Source organism: Thermoascus crustaceus (assembly GCF_041956765.1).
Source record: "Thermoascus crustaceus strain CBS 181.67 unplaced genomic scaffold VTN00scaffold_8, whole genome shotgun sequence".
In the NCBI taxonomy this organism is placed as follows: Eukaryota; Fungi; Ascomycota; class Eurotiomycetes; order Eurotiales; family Thermoascaceae; genus Thermoascus; species Thermoascus crustaceus.
Window position 1 is genome coordinate 1,122,735 of NW_027192534.1, and position 17,534 is coordinate 1,140,268.

A 17,534-nucleotide genomic window follows, 5' to 3' on the forward strand; every position below is an offset into this window, starting at 1 on the left:
AGACGCAGCGGTGAGCAGTGACTCATTAGACCCTTGTCTAGATGTCAATTAAGCACTAAGGAAGGAATAACAAGGATATATTGTAGGGATAAAGATATACCTAAGGCATTGGACGATGAGGGGAGGATGGTCTCTCATGGCGGGGCTTTTCCGGCCCACGCGGGGTTCCCCGGTTGACCTGCGCTGCCGTACCTGGTAACTTGTCCACCTACCAGTGCATCCCAATTGCGGACATCTGCAAAAATGGTCCTAAGGCACTGTGCTATGGAGAATTTGTACCGTATGCTCCTTAACTTATTACAGGGTTTCTGCCCCTCTTAAACACTCGCAGATACTCGATGTTCTCTGCGGATCCAGACATCAGATGCAGTACAAGGTACCTCCTGCTCACCTATACATCCGTGAATATGCATATAACCTTCAAGGGATTTTGTTACAGTCTCTCATAAGATGAAGTGCTCTGCTCTAGCGCGCCATCGTGCACCATGTCTATTCTTCTATTGCAACCTAGATACAACTATATCTCTGAGCTAGAAAAATTCCGCAAAGCATGCAGTCGCTGATACATGGAGATCTATATATCTCTAACCAATTCCGACTCTGATTCTCTACAGCCGAACCTGACCAAGGTTAATCTCTCTCCCGATTGCTGCCAAAGGCGCATTTTCCTTGCTATCCAGCCTCTTCTGGGTGGTCTGGTACAACCGTGGCACTCCGGTCCCTTCAAATGATTTGCCCTCCCGGATCATCTGTGCAATCCCCTTTGCGGACAGGAAGATCTGTGGCATTCCGTGACCGGTGAATCCGGCGATGATAAGCAGCCCTGGCTTTCCGGGGACGTGGCCAACATGCGGTAAATTATCGCTCGAGTAGCCCATCACTGGAGTGACTAATGTTAGCGTTTAAACGTCGATGTCTCAAAAAAAAAAGACATAATTACAGACCTCCACTCCATACTCTGTCCGTATACGCCCTGCTGTCCTCCCAGCCCCGGAAGTGGCGTTGCATGTAGCCATCAAAGTGACGTTTTGCAGACTCGACCAGCTGAGAATCATCCGTGACGTTATACCATTTGTTGAGGTCAGACAGATACCCAGCCCTCCCACCACCGAGAATAATGCTCCCATCCGGCCGGGGAATATATTAGAACTCCAGCGCAAGCTGTACGTGTTGGGAAGATGAGGAGATGGCTTATTCTCTGGGGTGACGATCCGGCAGCACATTCCACGCACGGGGACTATCCGTCCCGAATACTCGGGCAGGAGACCTGCCGTGTAGGCGTTCGTGGCTAATATGACCTGCTTCGCCTGGATAGAACCTCGAGACTTCGTAGTGACCGTCCATCGGCCCGTTGAGGGATCTGGCGCTGAGGAGACCTCAGCCACGGGTGTGTGTGTCTGCAGATTGGCTCCCCTCGAGACCGCAATCGCGAGCAGATGCATAACTAGTTTCTATGACCAGAGATGGCAGGCTGTGAAGCTCACGCATCCTTTGGCTCCTTTGACACCGCATATCTGGTTGATCTCAGCAGGATGTACATAGATATAGAAAGGAATGCGAAGACTTAGTGCTTGAAAAAGAGGAACTAACTCTCTCTGCCTTGTCTCCAGACGTATAATGGACGTCCAGCACCGATATCACACCAGCTTGGTTCAAGGCATCATAGTCCCTTTTAACCTTTTCGTTCTGGCTCTCCGTAAGAAAGACATCAAAACTGCGCGTGATATGGAAATCACAGTCGATATTCTCTTTCTCCATGAGCCTCTTGATTGCCGATACATGGGCCATCTCGAATTTCGCCAACTCCTCTGCTGCTTCACGGCCATATTTCGGAGTCATGTTAGTGACCGACGCATAGAGGCTGGGTTTTAAATGTCCGCCTGTATTTCGTAATTAGATTCTGTTAACATCACCATTATCATTGTTATTTCGTCTCGGGTTTCATCATTACGGCAGAATTACCATTTCGTCCCGTCGCACCGGAGCACGCCTGCCTGGCTTCCAGCATCACTATCGATGGAGGAGAAGGGTTGCCATCTAGGAGATGGTAGGCGACAGAGGCACCTGCGTATCCGGCCCCAATTATCACGATGTCGCATTCTGCAGGGAGCTCCTCTGTAGACCGGTAGTCGTCGAGCTTGTCTGGTTGCGTCCTCCAGAAAGGGAGTGTGCTGTTAGGTGCCGGGAAAGGAGGCTTCTGGTCCGATGAAGGCATGGCGGAGTATCCGGGTAAGTATAAGGCAAATTTGAAAACTCGGTACTGAAGATCTGTATGCTCTGATTTTGACGGAAGAGGTTTCTGACGTCAGTTTTGTACTGCTAGAGTGGAAAGAACAAGAGATCTATCGAATATAAACAGATACCCCGATGTGATCTACCTGATATGATCTGTCAGATATAATACCTAATCGGTGTCCATTGTCCCACCAATTCAGCTAGCCACTGTTAACAGAAGTAATCAATGTTATATTTTGGATTATTACGATGTGTTTTTTCCGTCAAGGTGGGGCCGACAACTTAAGCTTACATACAGTACATACCTCTACTTAGGCATATTTAGTACGGTACGGAGTGAGCAATAATACTCCGTAGATTGTTAAGGCTGTCCGTCGACTCCATCCACCATTATTCCCAACATAACGGCCCAACTTGGTCACTTGTATTGTTACGCAGTAGTATCTGCATAGCGAAGTCTGCGAGGGGCATCGATGCGGGAAGCGATTTCGGTGCGATCGACAAAGGCGCCGCACGCTCCACATTAGCTGCTCTGCACAGACTGCAGACAATGTGATATGCCCCGACTGGCGATAAGATAATGATGGCAGTTGTGCAGGTTGCGTATTGGTTGTGCAGCGTAGGAATTCTGTGATCCTACGGGCGTCATCGTGGTCGACTTCCCACATTGAAGCACGGATAACCCAGCGCGATTAGCCTGGAGAAATCAAAGCATCAAAAAACAGTGCCAAGAAGCGTACTTCCCAGATGGGCGACTCAACATGCTTGGTTGGGCTTAGCTTTGTCTAAGCTCAGGACCGTGTCGTCTGCTTTAACTTCCGTCTGCAGGCTATGAAGCTTCGCTGAGATCCATCCATTCCGCACTCCAAGCGACTTGGACCACGCAGGCACATGGAACAGCTGTGAAACAGCCATTGACGACAGCGTGAGTTGTACATGCATCAATTTACGTAAAAGGCAGACCGCCTCAAAGGCATGTCTCAACTGTGGCTTCATCGAGGCAGGCATTGCATGTTTGCAAGCATGGTGGGGCCCTCGCAACCTAAAACCAGGCACGTGCACTAACGTAATCCACCAGCGGGACAAAAATCTCTTTTTTCCACTACAACACCGCAATGCAAATATATTAAAAATATAGCTATCTAACAGCACCCAATAAATGACGCTAAATCTAGAAGAAGATCATAGGCTATTTATTGGGACATCTAGTCCTAATATGACCAATCATATGGTAGTCACTGCATCGTGGTGGTGCTCGTTTCTTTAGCTCCTCTCGCTGCACCTTTCAGCTTCCTGAGCAAGCTGCTGGCCTTGAGCACCTGTTGGAATGCCTCCTGTGCAATGAAGGATCTAGGGGCTTCTTGCTTTCCCTTTTGATGCTGATTGGCAGCATGAAGCTCTTCCATCTGCTGCCGAAGCATGAGGACTTGCATAGTAGATTCGCATGCCTTTGCCAGCTGACCAATTGCTTGATTTGGGGGGCTTTGACAATGACGGTCAATAAGCTCTTTGATAAGTTGCATCTGATTCTGCACCCCTGCAGTAGAATGAGGAGTCTTTGCAACCCAGGGGCCATGAGAAGAAGAAGGTGGAGTAATCTTTTTGGCCTGAATGTCAAGCATATCCAGCACACGCTGTGGATTGAATGGCACTAGGCCATATTTTGTGTACAGTAGCATGTGATGCTAGTAGGCCTCATTCATCCATATCAAGAATCCATTGCTTGAGAGAAGATTCTTCAATATCACTGAGCTTTTGATTCTTTGCTGCAGTATCAATGCGAGCGGAACGACCATGAAGTCGGTATGATAATGTAGATCTTGGTACATCAAATGCAGCTGCAGCAGCGCGAATATTTGCAATTTGACCAGTCTGATAGGCCTTCACTGCAAGGAGGATACGGCCTTCTTTATGAACAGCTGAATCTGCTGCTTTTGGTGGCATATTGGTGGTTGAATTGTTGAATGTTGTCAGGAGCAAATAGGTGTAACGGCGGACCTAAGACTTAGGCGGAGGCTCGTTGGGTTTACCTTGAGGACAGAAAGCAAGAGAAAGAGATAGATGAATAGGCCATTACTAGCAATGTTGCTATCAAGATTGCTATTTGAGTTGACCACGGGGTCCTAGTCCCCATGGTTAAGGAGCGTCTTATATACATGCTGAGTTCTGCCCGGAAATACCTATCCGATGGATCATGATTATGGATCATGACTATGGATTATGGAGGTGGATCGTAGACCTGGATCGTGAGAATGGATCATGGACGATCCAGCATGGCCACGTGACTAGTCCTCCCTTCGTCAGCCTTGTCAGTGATCTCCAGGCTGTGCTGTAACAATAGGGGGTTTAGGGGGTTTCGGGTGTCCCGCTTGTTTGGTGTGTCCCGCTCGTTGGTGGATTACGTTAGTCTGTGGCTGTGTGCAACTCCTTATTCACAGAACAATAATCCAACCTGTAGGCTTCCTGGAAAAGGGAAAAAGCACAGTGACAGGATGGTATTCGTCCACAATGACAGGTTCCAATGTCTGAAGTCTGACCAACCGAGACACCCCGGCGTTGCACCGAAGGCATCAACGTCAGCAACCTATTACTATACCTTCATAGTACACCGTAAGCCAGCAGCAAGCGAAGCAGGATATCGAAGATGATAAAGAGTCGTTTATGGCGTGTATCGTATTAGATTAAAAAACCTAGGTAGCCACATTTGTCTCCTTTGTCAAGTTAGAGTCTTAAAACAGCGCAAAGCACCCACCACGGCTCCCCTGGTCCGTACGGGAACATACCTATCACAATCCACTGTGGATATCCCCCTATATCGTACCGCACCCGCGTGCCTGGTTTCAAAGTTTGCTATCCCAATTGATGGCGTTGTCTTCCTCTTCTCTTTAAACCCTCAAGCCACACCTTCCTCGTTGCTGTTACCCCTCGCAGGCTGACCTCAAGTGGTATTCGGGCACAATGCGTAAGTCTTCCCTCCTTCCCGACGTGTTCTGACTTTCCCTTCCCCGCTCACACTTTTCATCCGTCGTAGATATCTATCGACGCCACGCTAGGTACCTGTCGTGGTACGATGACGATGGAGAAGCTACAAACCGTAACCCATTCAAGAAATTCAGGCCCCGCCCAAAACACTCCCGAACAGGTGGCCTGGAGAGCGGACTGAGGCCTGTCCGAACTGAAGGAGATGCAAGGTTGTCGCAGGAGAGGCAACGGCACCAGGAGTTCAACAATGGCCTGCATGGACCTGAACATGCGCACACCTTTTCTCCTGAATCCTCAGGCCTGTTAGATCCCAGGGCCGGGGTTGAGGAGAACACCAATAGCGATGGAGCCGGATTGGAGCCATCGCCAAAGAGCAATGAACCGATCAATGTGTCGCAAGCAAAGGGTGACCCTGATGAAGATGGCCCCCGGCAGAGGAAAGCTGTCGCAAAGTCCATCCCAAACGATGATGATACGCTAACAGGGAAGTCACGCGAGTCGACTGAAGACAAGCAGCAGTTTACGGTGGTAGGGCAGTTGAAAGCTACGCTGTTCAATTCCTGGGTCAATATTCTTCTGGTCATGGCCCCTGTGGGAAGTAAGAAAGCCACAGTCCCATTGCAAGCCCAGGGGTCTCCAACTAATGTTGTTAGTCATTGTCAACTATCTTCACATCGATCCTGTTGGGATATTCGTCATCAATTTCATTGCTATAATGTATGTCATGGTATCTCTCGATGAAAAGGCGCCGAACTGACCTTCTACCAGTCCGCTTGCCTCAATGTTGAGTTACGCAACAGAAGAGATCGCTCTACGGTAATCCTCACTGGAGCTTACACAGTTCCTCGTTATACTGATCAGTGCTCAGAACTGGAGAAACAATTGGAGGCCTTTTGAATGCGACATTCGGGTAAGCACTTGTCCTACATGATTTTGAAACTCAAAGCCAACGAAGTCAGAAATGCCGTCGAATTGATCGTCGCTATCCTGGCGCTAGTCGACAATCAGGTCGTCATCGTCCAGACGTCGCTCATTGGAAGTATGCTCTCAAATCTGCTGTTGGTCATGGGGATGTGCTTCTTCTTTGGCGGCTTGAACCGGCTCGAACAGCACTTCAACGTCGTTGTTGCTCAGACGGCAGCAAGTCTCCTCGCATTGGCAGTTGGCAGTTTGATCATTCCCACTGCTTTTCATAACTGGTCTCACGGTATGCGCACCGCCCTTCATCACTGGAGCTGAGCGTTTCTGATAAAAGGGATACAGCTGGTGAAGCAGGGGTCGCTCCCTTGTCGCGAGGTAAGTTATCTGCAGCCGATCTGCGAGTTGGCAGCTCTGACGCTGCTGAATCTAGGCACGAGTGTCATCCTTCTGGTAGTGTATGGAGCATATCTATACTTCCAGTTGAAATCGCACACCGAAATGTACAACCGGCCAAGCCCCAAAGCGGAGAAAATACGCACCAAAGTCTCTGAGGGAGACGCGAGCAGAGGAATCGCCCAGATCGGCCAAATGACTGCTACTCTTGGTGCACAAAATCCTGAGCAACTGTCAATGTCTGATCCTGGAGACGAGCCGGAGACACCTCAGCTCAGCATCTGGGTTGCGATATTCACACTGGCGGCCTCGACAGCCCTGGTCGCCCTTTGCGCAGAGTTCATGGTACGTTCTTTTGCATGTATATACAATAGCATGGTACTGATACACTCCAGGTTGATTCCATCGATGCGATCACGAAGAGGGGCCACATTTCAGAGACCTTCGTCGGATTGATTCTTCTTCCCATCGTCGGTAATGCCGCAGAGCACGCGACTGCCGTTACCGTCGCTTGCAAGGATAAGATGGATCTTGCCATTGGTGTAGCGGTTGGCTCCAGCATGCAGATCGCTTTGCTGGTCATGCCCCTTGTCGTCGTGGTCGGATGGATTATCGGTGAGTTTCGCCGCATTGCGATCTAGTTGGCTCTTCCGTTACTGATCTATATACCTCTGTCCTTGCAGGCAATGATGACATGGTATGCTTGTGTTCCAACCAAAGAAACTCAAACAGGTACCGGTTCAGAAGAACTAACGGATATAGACTCTCTACTTTGATGGTTTCCAGATCATCCTTCTATTCGTCTCCGTGCTTTTGGTACGTTCCCGTCTTTCAAAGTGTATCTATTTCTACATATCTGACCAATCAACCACCTCTCCAGGTCAACTACCTTATCGGAGACGGAAAATCACATTGGCTCGAAGGAGTCATGCTGATGACTCTGTATGTGATCATCGCGGTCGCCTCTTGGTGAGTACATACTTATCTACCCGGTACCATCTGAGCCCAAAGAGAACGGCCGATAGGTACCTAAATACAGGGACAAGCGCTCTGACCCGTTTCGTCTTCGTCTATCTAGGTTCTATCCATCTCAAACTAAGGTTGAGGCATAAATGCCGAATGAACACTCTTTCCAACGCGAGCAAACAAATGAATACTCTTTTCAACTCTACCTGCCGCTTGGATACCCACCGCTCCGACCAGATACGATACTCCCCACAGACTGTCTCTTAAATATCTGATATCTTGGCTCTCTGTCTACGGATTCTGTTGATGACTAGGCACTTGGTATGAATGTGAAGAAAAAGCTTCTATCAGGCTTGTCTTGTCACCATTCGTCCGGATGACATCAACTCTATTTGATTTTGAGTTCGTTGTTTGGCTAACCTTTTCTTGTATTACTATCGTCGTTTTTGGCTTCTTTCGCTGTAAATACCCCCTTTCTTGACCCTTTTTGGCTCGTGGGTTGGTTTATTCTCTTCTCTAGACTGCTACACTTACGTGTGTTGTCTATTCTATCGCTTACGATTCTTCTACTTCTATTTGGGTTGATTTGCCCCCATTCTTTATACGTTCCTGACAAAGGAGAAAAGGAAAGACTGCTGTATCCGGGGTCATGGGAAGCAAGGAAGGACATCAACATCCATAGCCATACCCCATACCCATACAGACAATCAATACGATACGTTTCATTCTATCCACCCTTCTTTTTTTTGAGTGGCAGTGGCCAGAAAGAAAGATTGGATAGGATGTCTGTCTAGTTCTACTCAGCCCAATTGAATTGAACCATTCTTCTTCCTTACTTGGTATTCGTGGCTCTTCGGGGCAGAGAGAAAGAAGTTCCTACTTGAAGCCTACTAAACGTGGGGTAGTAGTGCTAGAGCTTGACAATGACCTTGGGTCTATGTCAACACGACGGTTTCTCAAAACTGGAGGATACTGGGAGAGAGAGAGCCAGGATGGATAGATAGAAGAGATAGTACCTACAGGAGATACTTAGTCACCTTTGTAGTATGTATGCTATGCAGCAGCAGCAGCAGCAGTAAGTAGTAGTACCTGGTACGTAACCACACTCTATACGGTAATATGTCATCAGTGCCACCCAGAGACCAACTGAGCTTGTACAGTGTGCATGCCATGACCTCCTAGCAACGTGCCTGCCTCGGATGGAACCTACCGTAGGGCACCTAAGGAATTTGAAGTATGCTTGAAGCACGTGTCAGCGACCCGACCCGACCCGACCTGACCAGGCCAGGCCAGGTCGTGCGGAGAAGACTCCATACTCTGCTACGTTCTCCGTCTCCGTCCGTAGAATTGGAACGGATATGGAATTGGTTGAAGGAGGTGAGCTAGGCTAGCTAGCTAGTCGGGACGAACAAATCGCGGGGTAAGGTAAGGGTAAAGGTATAGCCCTGGAGGAAGGTCACGGTGACAGGTGCCAGCACTGTCACAGTGGCAAAACGAGCAAGATGGCATGCATGATGCGTTGGGCTGTGTGGCAGGGCCCACGGACCGCGGCTCGCGGGGGATGGACGAGCTTGTTCTGTCCCGTATTCCGTGTCTCCCGTCTCCAGTCTCGCTCCGCATATTGCCTTGATATGGAGAGTCCGGAGTAGGTAGTAGTAGTGGATGGAGAAGAGACGGAGCGATCTTGCAACCTTAATTCGGATCCGGAATTGTGAATAGAAATTCAGATGAAAGAAAGGGTTTACAGTACGGAGTGCTCAGGGCCGGGTCGGTGGGCACGGTTGCATGCGCGTCTACAGCGAACGGTGGGTTCTCTGGCTGGAAAGGACCGAGCACGCTGCCAGATCAGGCCTGCTGACCAGGGCGAGAAGGTTGGGTAGTGGTTTGCGGTGTTTGGTCGGCCGCAGAGAAAGCAGCCATTCCTGGTCAGCGGTCGGCACTTGAGGGGGAGCGCGTTCTCCGGAGGCACGGGGCCATTTGGAAGAGGCCGTTCCCGAGGGAAACGTTGGTACAGAGCTGGAATGGGCAGCCCGAGAAGCGGCCGTAGACTAACTCCAGAGCGCGCGGTGAGCAGTTTGCGGGGTTATCCACTGCTTGGCGGGACGTACGAGACGTTGGCGGACCGGGGCGAGGCAGCACTGCGGAGAAGGCGGCGCGCGACGGTGGGCGGGCCGCGGCCAATCAGTGTGCTGGGACGGGCGAGCGCACGGAGAGACTGGACGGGGGCCGGACGGCAGTTCCCGACAGACAGGATCTGAGAGCACGGCTGAAAGGGAGTCGCTGCTGAACATTCCGGCGCCCAGCCCAGCCTCGGGCCTCCCGGAGAGATGGGCGTTTTCGCGCGGCGCTGTCGTACACTGGGACTGGCCGGCGTACGCACCGCACCGCGCAACCCTGCACGCCGGTCGTGGAATGCTCCTGTCTACGGGAATCCGCTGCCCAGTGTAACTGCGTGGCAGTTGTGCCGTCTGGACCGTCTGCAGTTGTATTCCCCCGTGAAGGGGAGAAGAAGATGATGATGATGAAAATTACCTAAACATCGGCTGACTCGGCTTATGGGTATGTCTTGGGAAAGCGAAGGGGACGACAGATGGCGGATGGCTCGCGAGGACATGACTGCCGATCGGGAAGAGCTGGGGCCGAACCAGGGGAACCGCCACGAGCTGCAGGGACCGGGCCCAGCGAGCAGAGAATGAGTAACGTACGAGTAGCAGCAGCGTCCCGAGCATGAACACAGGACGGAGGACAGTCGCCCTCTAGCAGTCGGACGAGAACGCGACGAAAGAGGATGATAATGATATGATAATAGTCAGGCCCATGATCGACCGACTTCCCAGCACGAGACCGGTGGGCCAGGCCGGGCCTCTGTGCGGCGTGGTATAAGTAATTCAGCGCAAGGACTCGTGTCTCCGGATCCCACACCTGGCCGGGGTAGCAGCGCCCGGCTGATGCGCGTCTCCGTCGGGACAGAGGGCGTCTCCGTGTGTTCCTGTAGGACAGTGTCTCAGCACGAACAGCATAGGAGTACAGATTCTCTTCCGGCAGTTCAGTTCTCTTCTAGTCCTCTTCTTTATACACTTCTCGTAGTCGAGGCTGCCCGGCCCGCAGGATCTCTGCCTTCCACGTTCCACCTCCGTTCCTGCGGCTGAGGACTGCTGTTGGCTCACGGCTCTCTCGGACCTGATCTCGACACCTGCTGCGTTGGGATCTCTCGTGGCCACCGATCTCTTCTACGTGCAGCAAAACCAGCTACAATAATAATACCAACGGCTGCACGCAACACAGCACCAGCGTTGCCAATACACGGCAGACGGCCGGCCAGACCGATCCTCGGGCCTTGAGCGTGTCTCCGGCGCAGGCCCTCTGCGCTGCTCTAGTTGTTCCCGGCGTCTGGCGACCGCCGTCCTCCCCGCGGCCACTAGACCCCCGTGAGCTGCGTCTTCCCCGGCTCTGACATTTTCTTTTTCTTTCTCTTCTTCTCATCTCGCATCTCCTGCATCTCTCCATCCCTCTTCTCCTCGTTTCCCCCGTTCGCCGCAGTTCTCGTGGCTCCCCCTCACCTCCCCAGCCCGGTCGGGACCGTTGCCGATCTGCGTTCCCCCTCAAAATCGCTGGGAATCTCGGGTCACGGAAGTCTCCACTCTGTGCTCCGTAGCTCGGTCGCGCGTCCTTGCATATCCCGCTTCCTTTTGACTCCACGATGCGCTGCTGCAGGTAGCAAAACCAAACCCCCCGGTCGGTGTCGCGTATCCTTTGTTTTACTCCGTCTTCTTCCCCTTTGTCTCTCTGCTTCGTCGAGCAAGAAGCACACCACCCCTCGAGGAGCCTGCTCCTCTCAAAACCCGTCACTTCCCGATCGCGCTCGCCGCGCGCGCCTGGCTGTTGCCTGTGTCTGACCGGCTACGCCGGCCGACTGTCATCGGGTGCCTCTCCGCTCCACTCTGCACCTGAAATCCTTCCCGGATCTCGTCTGCTGCGGTGCGCCCCGAGCCCTCTCCTCTTTGTCCCTCCATCCCGAGTTCCCTCTCTCTTTGCCTGTGCTTCGAACCTCCCATACACACCGGCTCGAAGCCTCGGAGGTTGCCGAAAAGAGGCTGGCCAGCTCCTGTGCCGACGACGGTCAGTGGACGCAGTCCGGCTCCCCTTCTCCAGCTTCGGGAGAGCAGTCCTCGTCCGTCGCCGCTGAACGTGTCTTCGACAGCGGCATCGCAGCGCGTCCCTTCACCGTGGAGACCCAGATAGACCGTCCCGCGTCCAAAATGCGTTCCAGCATCGCGTGCTCCCGCTGCCGGCGGAGCAAAATCAAATGTGTCAACGCCGGCATCGACACCACCTGTCGCGCCTGCGAGTCGTCGGGCAGAGAATGTGTCTATCCCACCCCCGCGATCGGGGTAGGCGGTGGTGCGGCCAAACGAGACTTTGGCGCCGCCACGGATGGAGATGACCGGAACGGTGAATGGGACAGCCCTAAGAGGCAGCGTTCCAGGAAGACGGTGGGCACATCGGGATCGAGCGCAAGAGACGCCGCAAAGGCGAACCTGGATGTCCTCGACTCCTCCATCCTCACCGTCAAGGTGTGGGAGACATTGTTCGACCTCTTCCAGTCGCACTTCTCAACGGTCCTGCCGTTTCTCCATCCCGCGACCTTTCTCAGCCAGATCCGTCATTTGCCCTCGTCGCAGCCCGATGGACAGACCGGCACGGACAACTCGCAGAGTCCCGTCCCCAAGCTGGAGCCATCTCCGTTGATCCTCCTGGGCGTACTGGCGCTCACGGCCCGGTTCCATCCACAATTGGTCGCCTACCATTCACCTTCGTCACCAAGCAGTTCGTCAAACCCGCTGGTGGCATCCGAATTCTATGCGAATGCGCTTCGTAGTCGCCTCGCGGGTGCAGACGGAGCGAGCCTCGCCGTGCCCGATCTGACTCGCGTGCAGGCGCTTCTGATGCTTGCCTTGCACGAATGGGGCATGTGCCGTGGAAAGAGCGCCTGGGTCTACGTTGGCATTGCCATCCGACTCTCGCAAGCTATGGGCCTGTCATTCGAGCTCGAGAACGAAATATCACCACGCGATTCAAACAGGTCGCCTGCGCTGAAGGCGGAAGCGGAGCATTTCGGGATCGCTCGGAGAGATGAACACAAGGAGCAAAACTCCGACGATGTGATCGCCCAGGAGACGAAACGGCGGACGTTCTGGGCGTGCTTCATCATGGACCGTTGCTTGAGCAGCGGTAAATATAGACCCCGGATGATCAAGGTCAAAGACCTGGGAATCCAGCTGCCCAGTGACAATGCCTTTGCCTTCGGAGAACGCGTCCGCACATCACGCCTGAACAGCGCCTCCGGCCGTCGTCCTCAAAGCTTTGACGCGCAGGGCGTGCAGATTCCGAGCTTGCGGCAGAGTATCGGTGGGTTTGGAGACGATAAGCTCCGTTCAAACGGTTCTACCGATTCGAAGTCCTGGTCGCCCGCTGGACAGCGGACTGACTCAGGTGATAATGATATCGACAGGTGGGAAGTTGGCGCGGAAGAATCTGTCTTGAGTAGGGTGATTCGGATCATCAGAATCTGGGGTAGCATTGCCAAGTGGTCTTGTGCCGGAGGTAGAAGGTTCGTCCTAACAGATCATATTCGCGTTGTAACTGGCAAAATGATGCTAATGATGACTGCAGGACCGAGCAATATCCACCATGGCATCCCGACTCTCGCTTCACCAAACTACGGAGCATGCTGGCAGAATTCCAAGACGGTCTTTCCCGCAATCTGCAGTATTCCCAGAGAAACACAGACACTCACATCATGTACAAGCATTCTCTGGCAGCATACACGGTGATGCACGTCGTCTACTTTCTTTCGGTAATCGTGCTGCACAGGGCCTACATTCCCTTCTTGCCTCTTCGGTGCAGCGAGCCTGTTGGACCCCTGGACGAGCCAACTTTCCCCATGGACAAGTACAACACCCCGGAAGGGTTTTGGCGCGACAGCGCCAGGGAGCTATTCAAAGCTGCAAGACAGATGACGGACCTCGTAGTCACCTGCCATGAGCGTGGTGTACTTGTGGAGAACCCGCTCGTCGGTTTCGCCATATACAACGCCGCCTTCATTGGGGTGTACGCTGCCCATTTCAACCACATGGATCAAGAAGGTTACATGTGCTCCAAGTCAGTGACGCCCGATGTGGTAACGGGTACTGGCAGTCAAGGCCAGGCTCAGGCGCGAAAGTCGCTCGACATCTTGCGTGAGATGCGGCCTCGATTAAGGATGGCCGTTGGCTGGTTCCGGACGATCAATCGTCTACACAGCTACTTCACGAAGGTCAAGAGAGACTTCAAGAGAAACTCGCGAAAATGGGACATGATGTCTACTTCTGAGGGCATCGACGCCCACACGAATGGAGTCCGGCCGGTGCGCGAGGGCGGCACGGGAGGCGGACTGGACGAGTTCAAGCTTTTGGAGAAGCTCTTCCTGGACTTTGGCAATATCGAGGACCAGATCCAGGAGGCTGTGGAAGAAGACGGTACAGGTGCTCCCGTCCCCCTGGCCGACAGGGGGGTGACGGCCAGCGATGCCGGCAGCAACGCTGTCAAGAGCGAACCCGGGGATGCGGCGGAACCCCAGCTTGACGGCGCTGGCGGCCGGCGGGAGTCGTGGGTGCCCGTGAACAGTCCTGTCCACGGCATGCCGCTCGCATCAGGACCGGACGGAGAACGTCCCAGGTCGGAGCTCGATCGTCGGCCGAGTCTACCTATGCCCACTGGTCGACCACTCCAGTCTCAATCGCCCTATTCTCTACCGTCCTTGCAACACCATCCTCACGGTCCAATTCCCTCTACGACGTCCCCCAGTCTTCCTTCCCTCACGTCCCCCGGGTCGTACGCGCCCCCACCCACGAGCCAGCCTCAATCCCAATACCTCCCAAACTCATCGAACCGCCTGCAGCCCATCAACTCGTGGATCACCTCCCGCCAGCAGCCGCCACCACCTCCGTACTCGCAATCCCTTCCTCCAATCAACGCGGCCGCTCAACACGGTTTCTCGATGCTGCCTCCACCAGGATCGGTCAGCTACCCGGCGGCCTCTGCTCCCACGACTTTGGACGGAGGAGACAACACCATGTGGTCTGCAAGCCTTGGTGGAGACGACGTTCTGGCCTTCCTTGACGGTTGTAGCTACGAGCAGTGGCCGTCCATCTCCACCTCCGGGGTTGGGATCCCGACCGGCTGGCTGAGCACAGTGTGGGCTGAGTTTGGCCGTTGACACCCCGGTCATCCCGGCGTCTTCTTGGGTTGCAGTCATCTGAAAGTTCTATTCTTTTTTTCCTCATTCTTCACGGTTCTCCGCTTTAATTGTATTACTAACCTTCTCACTATTTGTACTGTACGGATCTGCCCCCGCGGGTGCAGACGACTACGACGGGAAAAAAGTCATGGGAGCGATTGAAAGACCGGGAAACGGAAACAAGGAGCGAGTACACGGCGAAACAAAACAAAAGACCTGGTGTTAGGGTCCAGATTTTCTTTTCGAAAGGAGAACTGACATGGGAAGGATTTCTCATTTCGCGGTATTGGGCGCGGAAGTTAATTCTTTTAACTGGATGTTTGGTCTTTTTTTTTTTCTTTTCTCGCTTACTCTTTTTTTTATTTATTTTTTGAACTAGCGGGTCTCTTACTGCGAGCGCTATCTAATTTGAAGCCTTTTGATGTCGGTTACGAGGCAGCGTCTGGAAACATAGCTTGCTTTGTGCATGTTGCGTTGCTTCGTGGATTTGGCTGTGGCTGTTTACAGCATCACTCACTTTGGTCGTTGTCAGCTCCTGGACAGGACGGGTAGCATGCTCTGTATGGAATTGCTTTCACGCTGTGCGTGTTGAACCATCGTCATCATCATCATCATCATCATCATCACTACTACTGTTCAGTCTCCGTAGATATCTACCTACCTAATCTATCCGTGGGTCTCCTGTGCCAAACCTGGTTCCGGACGTCGATCCAGATGACGTCGAAAGTCGGTCTGGGGATCTACAGAGCGCTGCCTCAGGCCGTGACCGGATCAAGGGCAGTTGCGGAAAAAGCCGGAAGCAGCCAAGCCGGAGCGTTCCTGCGCCAATCTCGTGATCTCGTGACCGGCCCTGCAGGACGCCGTGCTCCGTGCTTTCTCCGTGCTCGGGATTGAACTCGGGTATCGTACGAGACTTCGGCAACATGCCGGCGGTCTCTGTTTTGTTTGCCGTACGAGGTGCCGCGTCGCGCCATGGCGTGCTCTGTCGCCTGCGTACTCAGACTACTCAGTACGCAGTACGTTTGCTGGTGGGCTCTTACATTACTGTGTAGGTACTTTGGACGCAGCAGTAGGAGTAGTAGTATGCCACCCTTTTCTCTCACCCCTGCTTAGCGGAGAACAGGTCAACAAGACATGTGGGAGAATGGATATTGAAAGTTTGAAAACCCGCATGAACTCCGATCAATTCTCACGTGATACACACGCCCAGACACCGGCTTCCTAGAAAGTACGGAGCACCTAAGAAATTGAAAGCTTCCAGCCTTCCACGGACCGAGGCCGGCCGAGACTCGCGGAGTTCAGTTCAGGCTAAAATAGATTTCCCATCCTGTACGGAGTAAATTATTAATGGGTAATCTGAGCGAGTCGATGAGACAGGTCTCCGGATTTCTTCCCCCGTCAGAGACGTCTGGAGGTCCGAGGCGAGGAGGCCGTGATCGTGACCGTGACGTGACTCCACCGGGACCTGAGGTCACCAACCAGAGTTACTGGACTTGGATACTCCGGCCGGAATTGGAATTGGAACGGAGCAGGGCATTCATTGGAAGGGTTTGGGAAGGAGTTCCATCCATCTACCCTACCCGTACTGTACCGTCCGGAATATGGAGGTATGGAGTTCCCCGCATTGTGGGAGACCAGGAGTCGGTGAACCTCGTTCACCGTCTATCTGTCTATCTCGACAGCTTCCCAATTCTTTGGCCTTTCTCTGCTCTTTTACTAGCTAATGTGGAAATATAGCTATTCCATTGCTTATCTCTATTATTTATTATTCTTTTTTTCTGTCTTGGCTTCCGTTGCATCATCCACCGTCTTCATGGATTGTGTATATGCGGCGTACCGTACCTGTATGCGGCAATTTACAACCCAATAAATTGGATTGATGTTGATCTACCCTCCCTCCAGTGCTAACAATATTACCTTGCCTTGCCTTGTCTTACCTCACCGCGTACTGTCCAGTACGTATTGTACGTATGTCTACGGAATTTCGTCATATTATTCTCACCTCTCAGGTCTCAGTCTCAAGTTTCAAGTCTCGGGCGAGTAATGCTCCGACACCTACCTAGGTTCTTAGTAAGTGCTGTTCCGTTCCATTCCCTCTTCTTTTTTCCCCGGGCGGAACCCCGCATAGGTTAGTAGGCTAGGGTGGTGTTCTTCAGGCTTCAGCTTCGCTGTGTCTCCGATGTGGGGTGCAGTACTGTTGAGACTTGAGGAGATATCCCGATGGATAGTGACAGATCCCCAGGTCAACCAGCTTCGTCATGTTGTCTGTCGACTGTCACCTAACCATGTACCGTAGATAGGTACCTGGTATCTAATTCTTCCCATCTGTATGTACAAGTACAGTACTGTATACCACATGGAGAAAGCATCCTATTCTGTTCTTCCTACAGTATCCCTTTTCTATGATCGATCTCCGCGTCGCCATCACGGACTATATACCACCTAGGGTGCATGTCCTCCGTTAGGTATTATAAGTTAGGCACCTAGGTAGGTTAAATACCTACTGAGGTCTGTGTACTGTACATTACACACCGTGCACACCGCACCCGCATCTCCAGTCCTGAGCACTGATGGACCCCATGGTGCCTGGTGCCATGGATTGATTGATGGTTGTGGCAGCAAAGTCAAGCTTTTCGTTTCGTGTTTGTTTCTTCGAATAAGATCCAACCCGGATAAAATGCGGTGGGGGGCTTCAAGTTGCTTAACCGTTAACCGTCTTGACGAACCTGCGCTCTCCCGCCTGCTGACGCTTGTGAAT

The 17,534-nt window shown here is 52.6% G+C and overlaps 5 protein-coding genes across 5 annotated transcripts; 3 read left to right on the forward strand and 2 right to left on the reverse strand.

Annotated features, from left to right (window-relative positions):
• Positions 1-608: 608 nt before the first annotated feature.
• VTN00DRAFT_9968 (uncharacterized protein) lies at positions 609-2,215 on the reverse strand (the record flags this gene model as incomplete). The annotated part of the gene is made up of 4 exons (XM_069436981.1): positions 609-880; positions 945-1,044; positions 1,591-1,880; positions 1,963-2,215. 4 exons carry the CDS (start codon positions 2,213-2,215, stop codon positions 609-611), a joined length of 915 nt encoding a protein of 304 aa, XP_069284567.1.
• A 1,255-nt stretch (positions 2,216-3,470) lies between these two features.
• On the reverse strand, positions 3,471-3,914 carry VTN00DRAFT_9969 (uncharacterized protein; the record flags this gene model as incomplete). The annotated part of the gene is made up of 1 exon (XM_069436982.1): positions 3,471-3,914. One exon carries the CDS (start codon positions 3,912-3,914, stop codon positions 3,471-3,473), a length of 444 nt encoding a protein of 147 aa, XP_069284568.1.
• Positions 3,915-5,193: 1,279 nt separating this feature from the next.
• Positions 5,194-7,643, forward strand: VTN00DRAFT_9970 (uncharacterized protein; the record flags this gene model as incomplete). Its single annotated transcript, XM_069436984.1, has 13 exons — positions 5,194-5,197; positions 5,267-5,815; positions 5,871-5,934; positions 5,986-6,033; positions 6,086-6,127; positions 6,177-6,424; positions 6,481-6,513; positions 6,569-6,876; positions 6,927-7,146; positions 7,215-7,228; positions 7,294-7,347; positions 7,412-7,500; positions 7,610-7,643. 13 exons carry the CDS (start codon positions 5,194-5,196, stop codon positions 7,641-7,643), a joined length of 1,707 nt encoding a protein of 568 aa, XP_069284569.1.
• A 1,875-nt stretch (positions 7,644-9,518) lies between these two features.
• On the forward strand, positions 9,519-9,945 carry VTN00DRAFT_9971 (uncharacterized protein; the record flags this gene model as incomplete). The annotated part of the gene is made up of 2 exons (XM_069436985.1): positions 9,519-9,681; positions 9,749-9,945. 2 exons carry the CDS (start codon positions 9,519-9,521, stop codon positions 9,943-9,945), a joined length of 360 nt encoding a protein of 119 aa, XP_069284570.1.
• A 1,811-nt stretch (positions 9,946-11,756) lies between these two features.
• On the forward strand, positions 11,757-14,755 carry VTN00DRAFT_9972 (uncharacterized protein; the record flags this gene model as incomplete). Its single annotated transcript, XM_069436986.1, has 2 exons — positions 11,757-13,108; positions 13,171-14,755. 2 exons carry the CDS (start codon positions 11,757-11,759, stop codon positions 14,753-14,755), a joined length of 2,937 nt encoding a protein of 978 aa, XP_069284571.1.
• Positions 14,756-17,534: the final 2,779 nt, after the last annotated feature.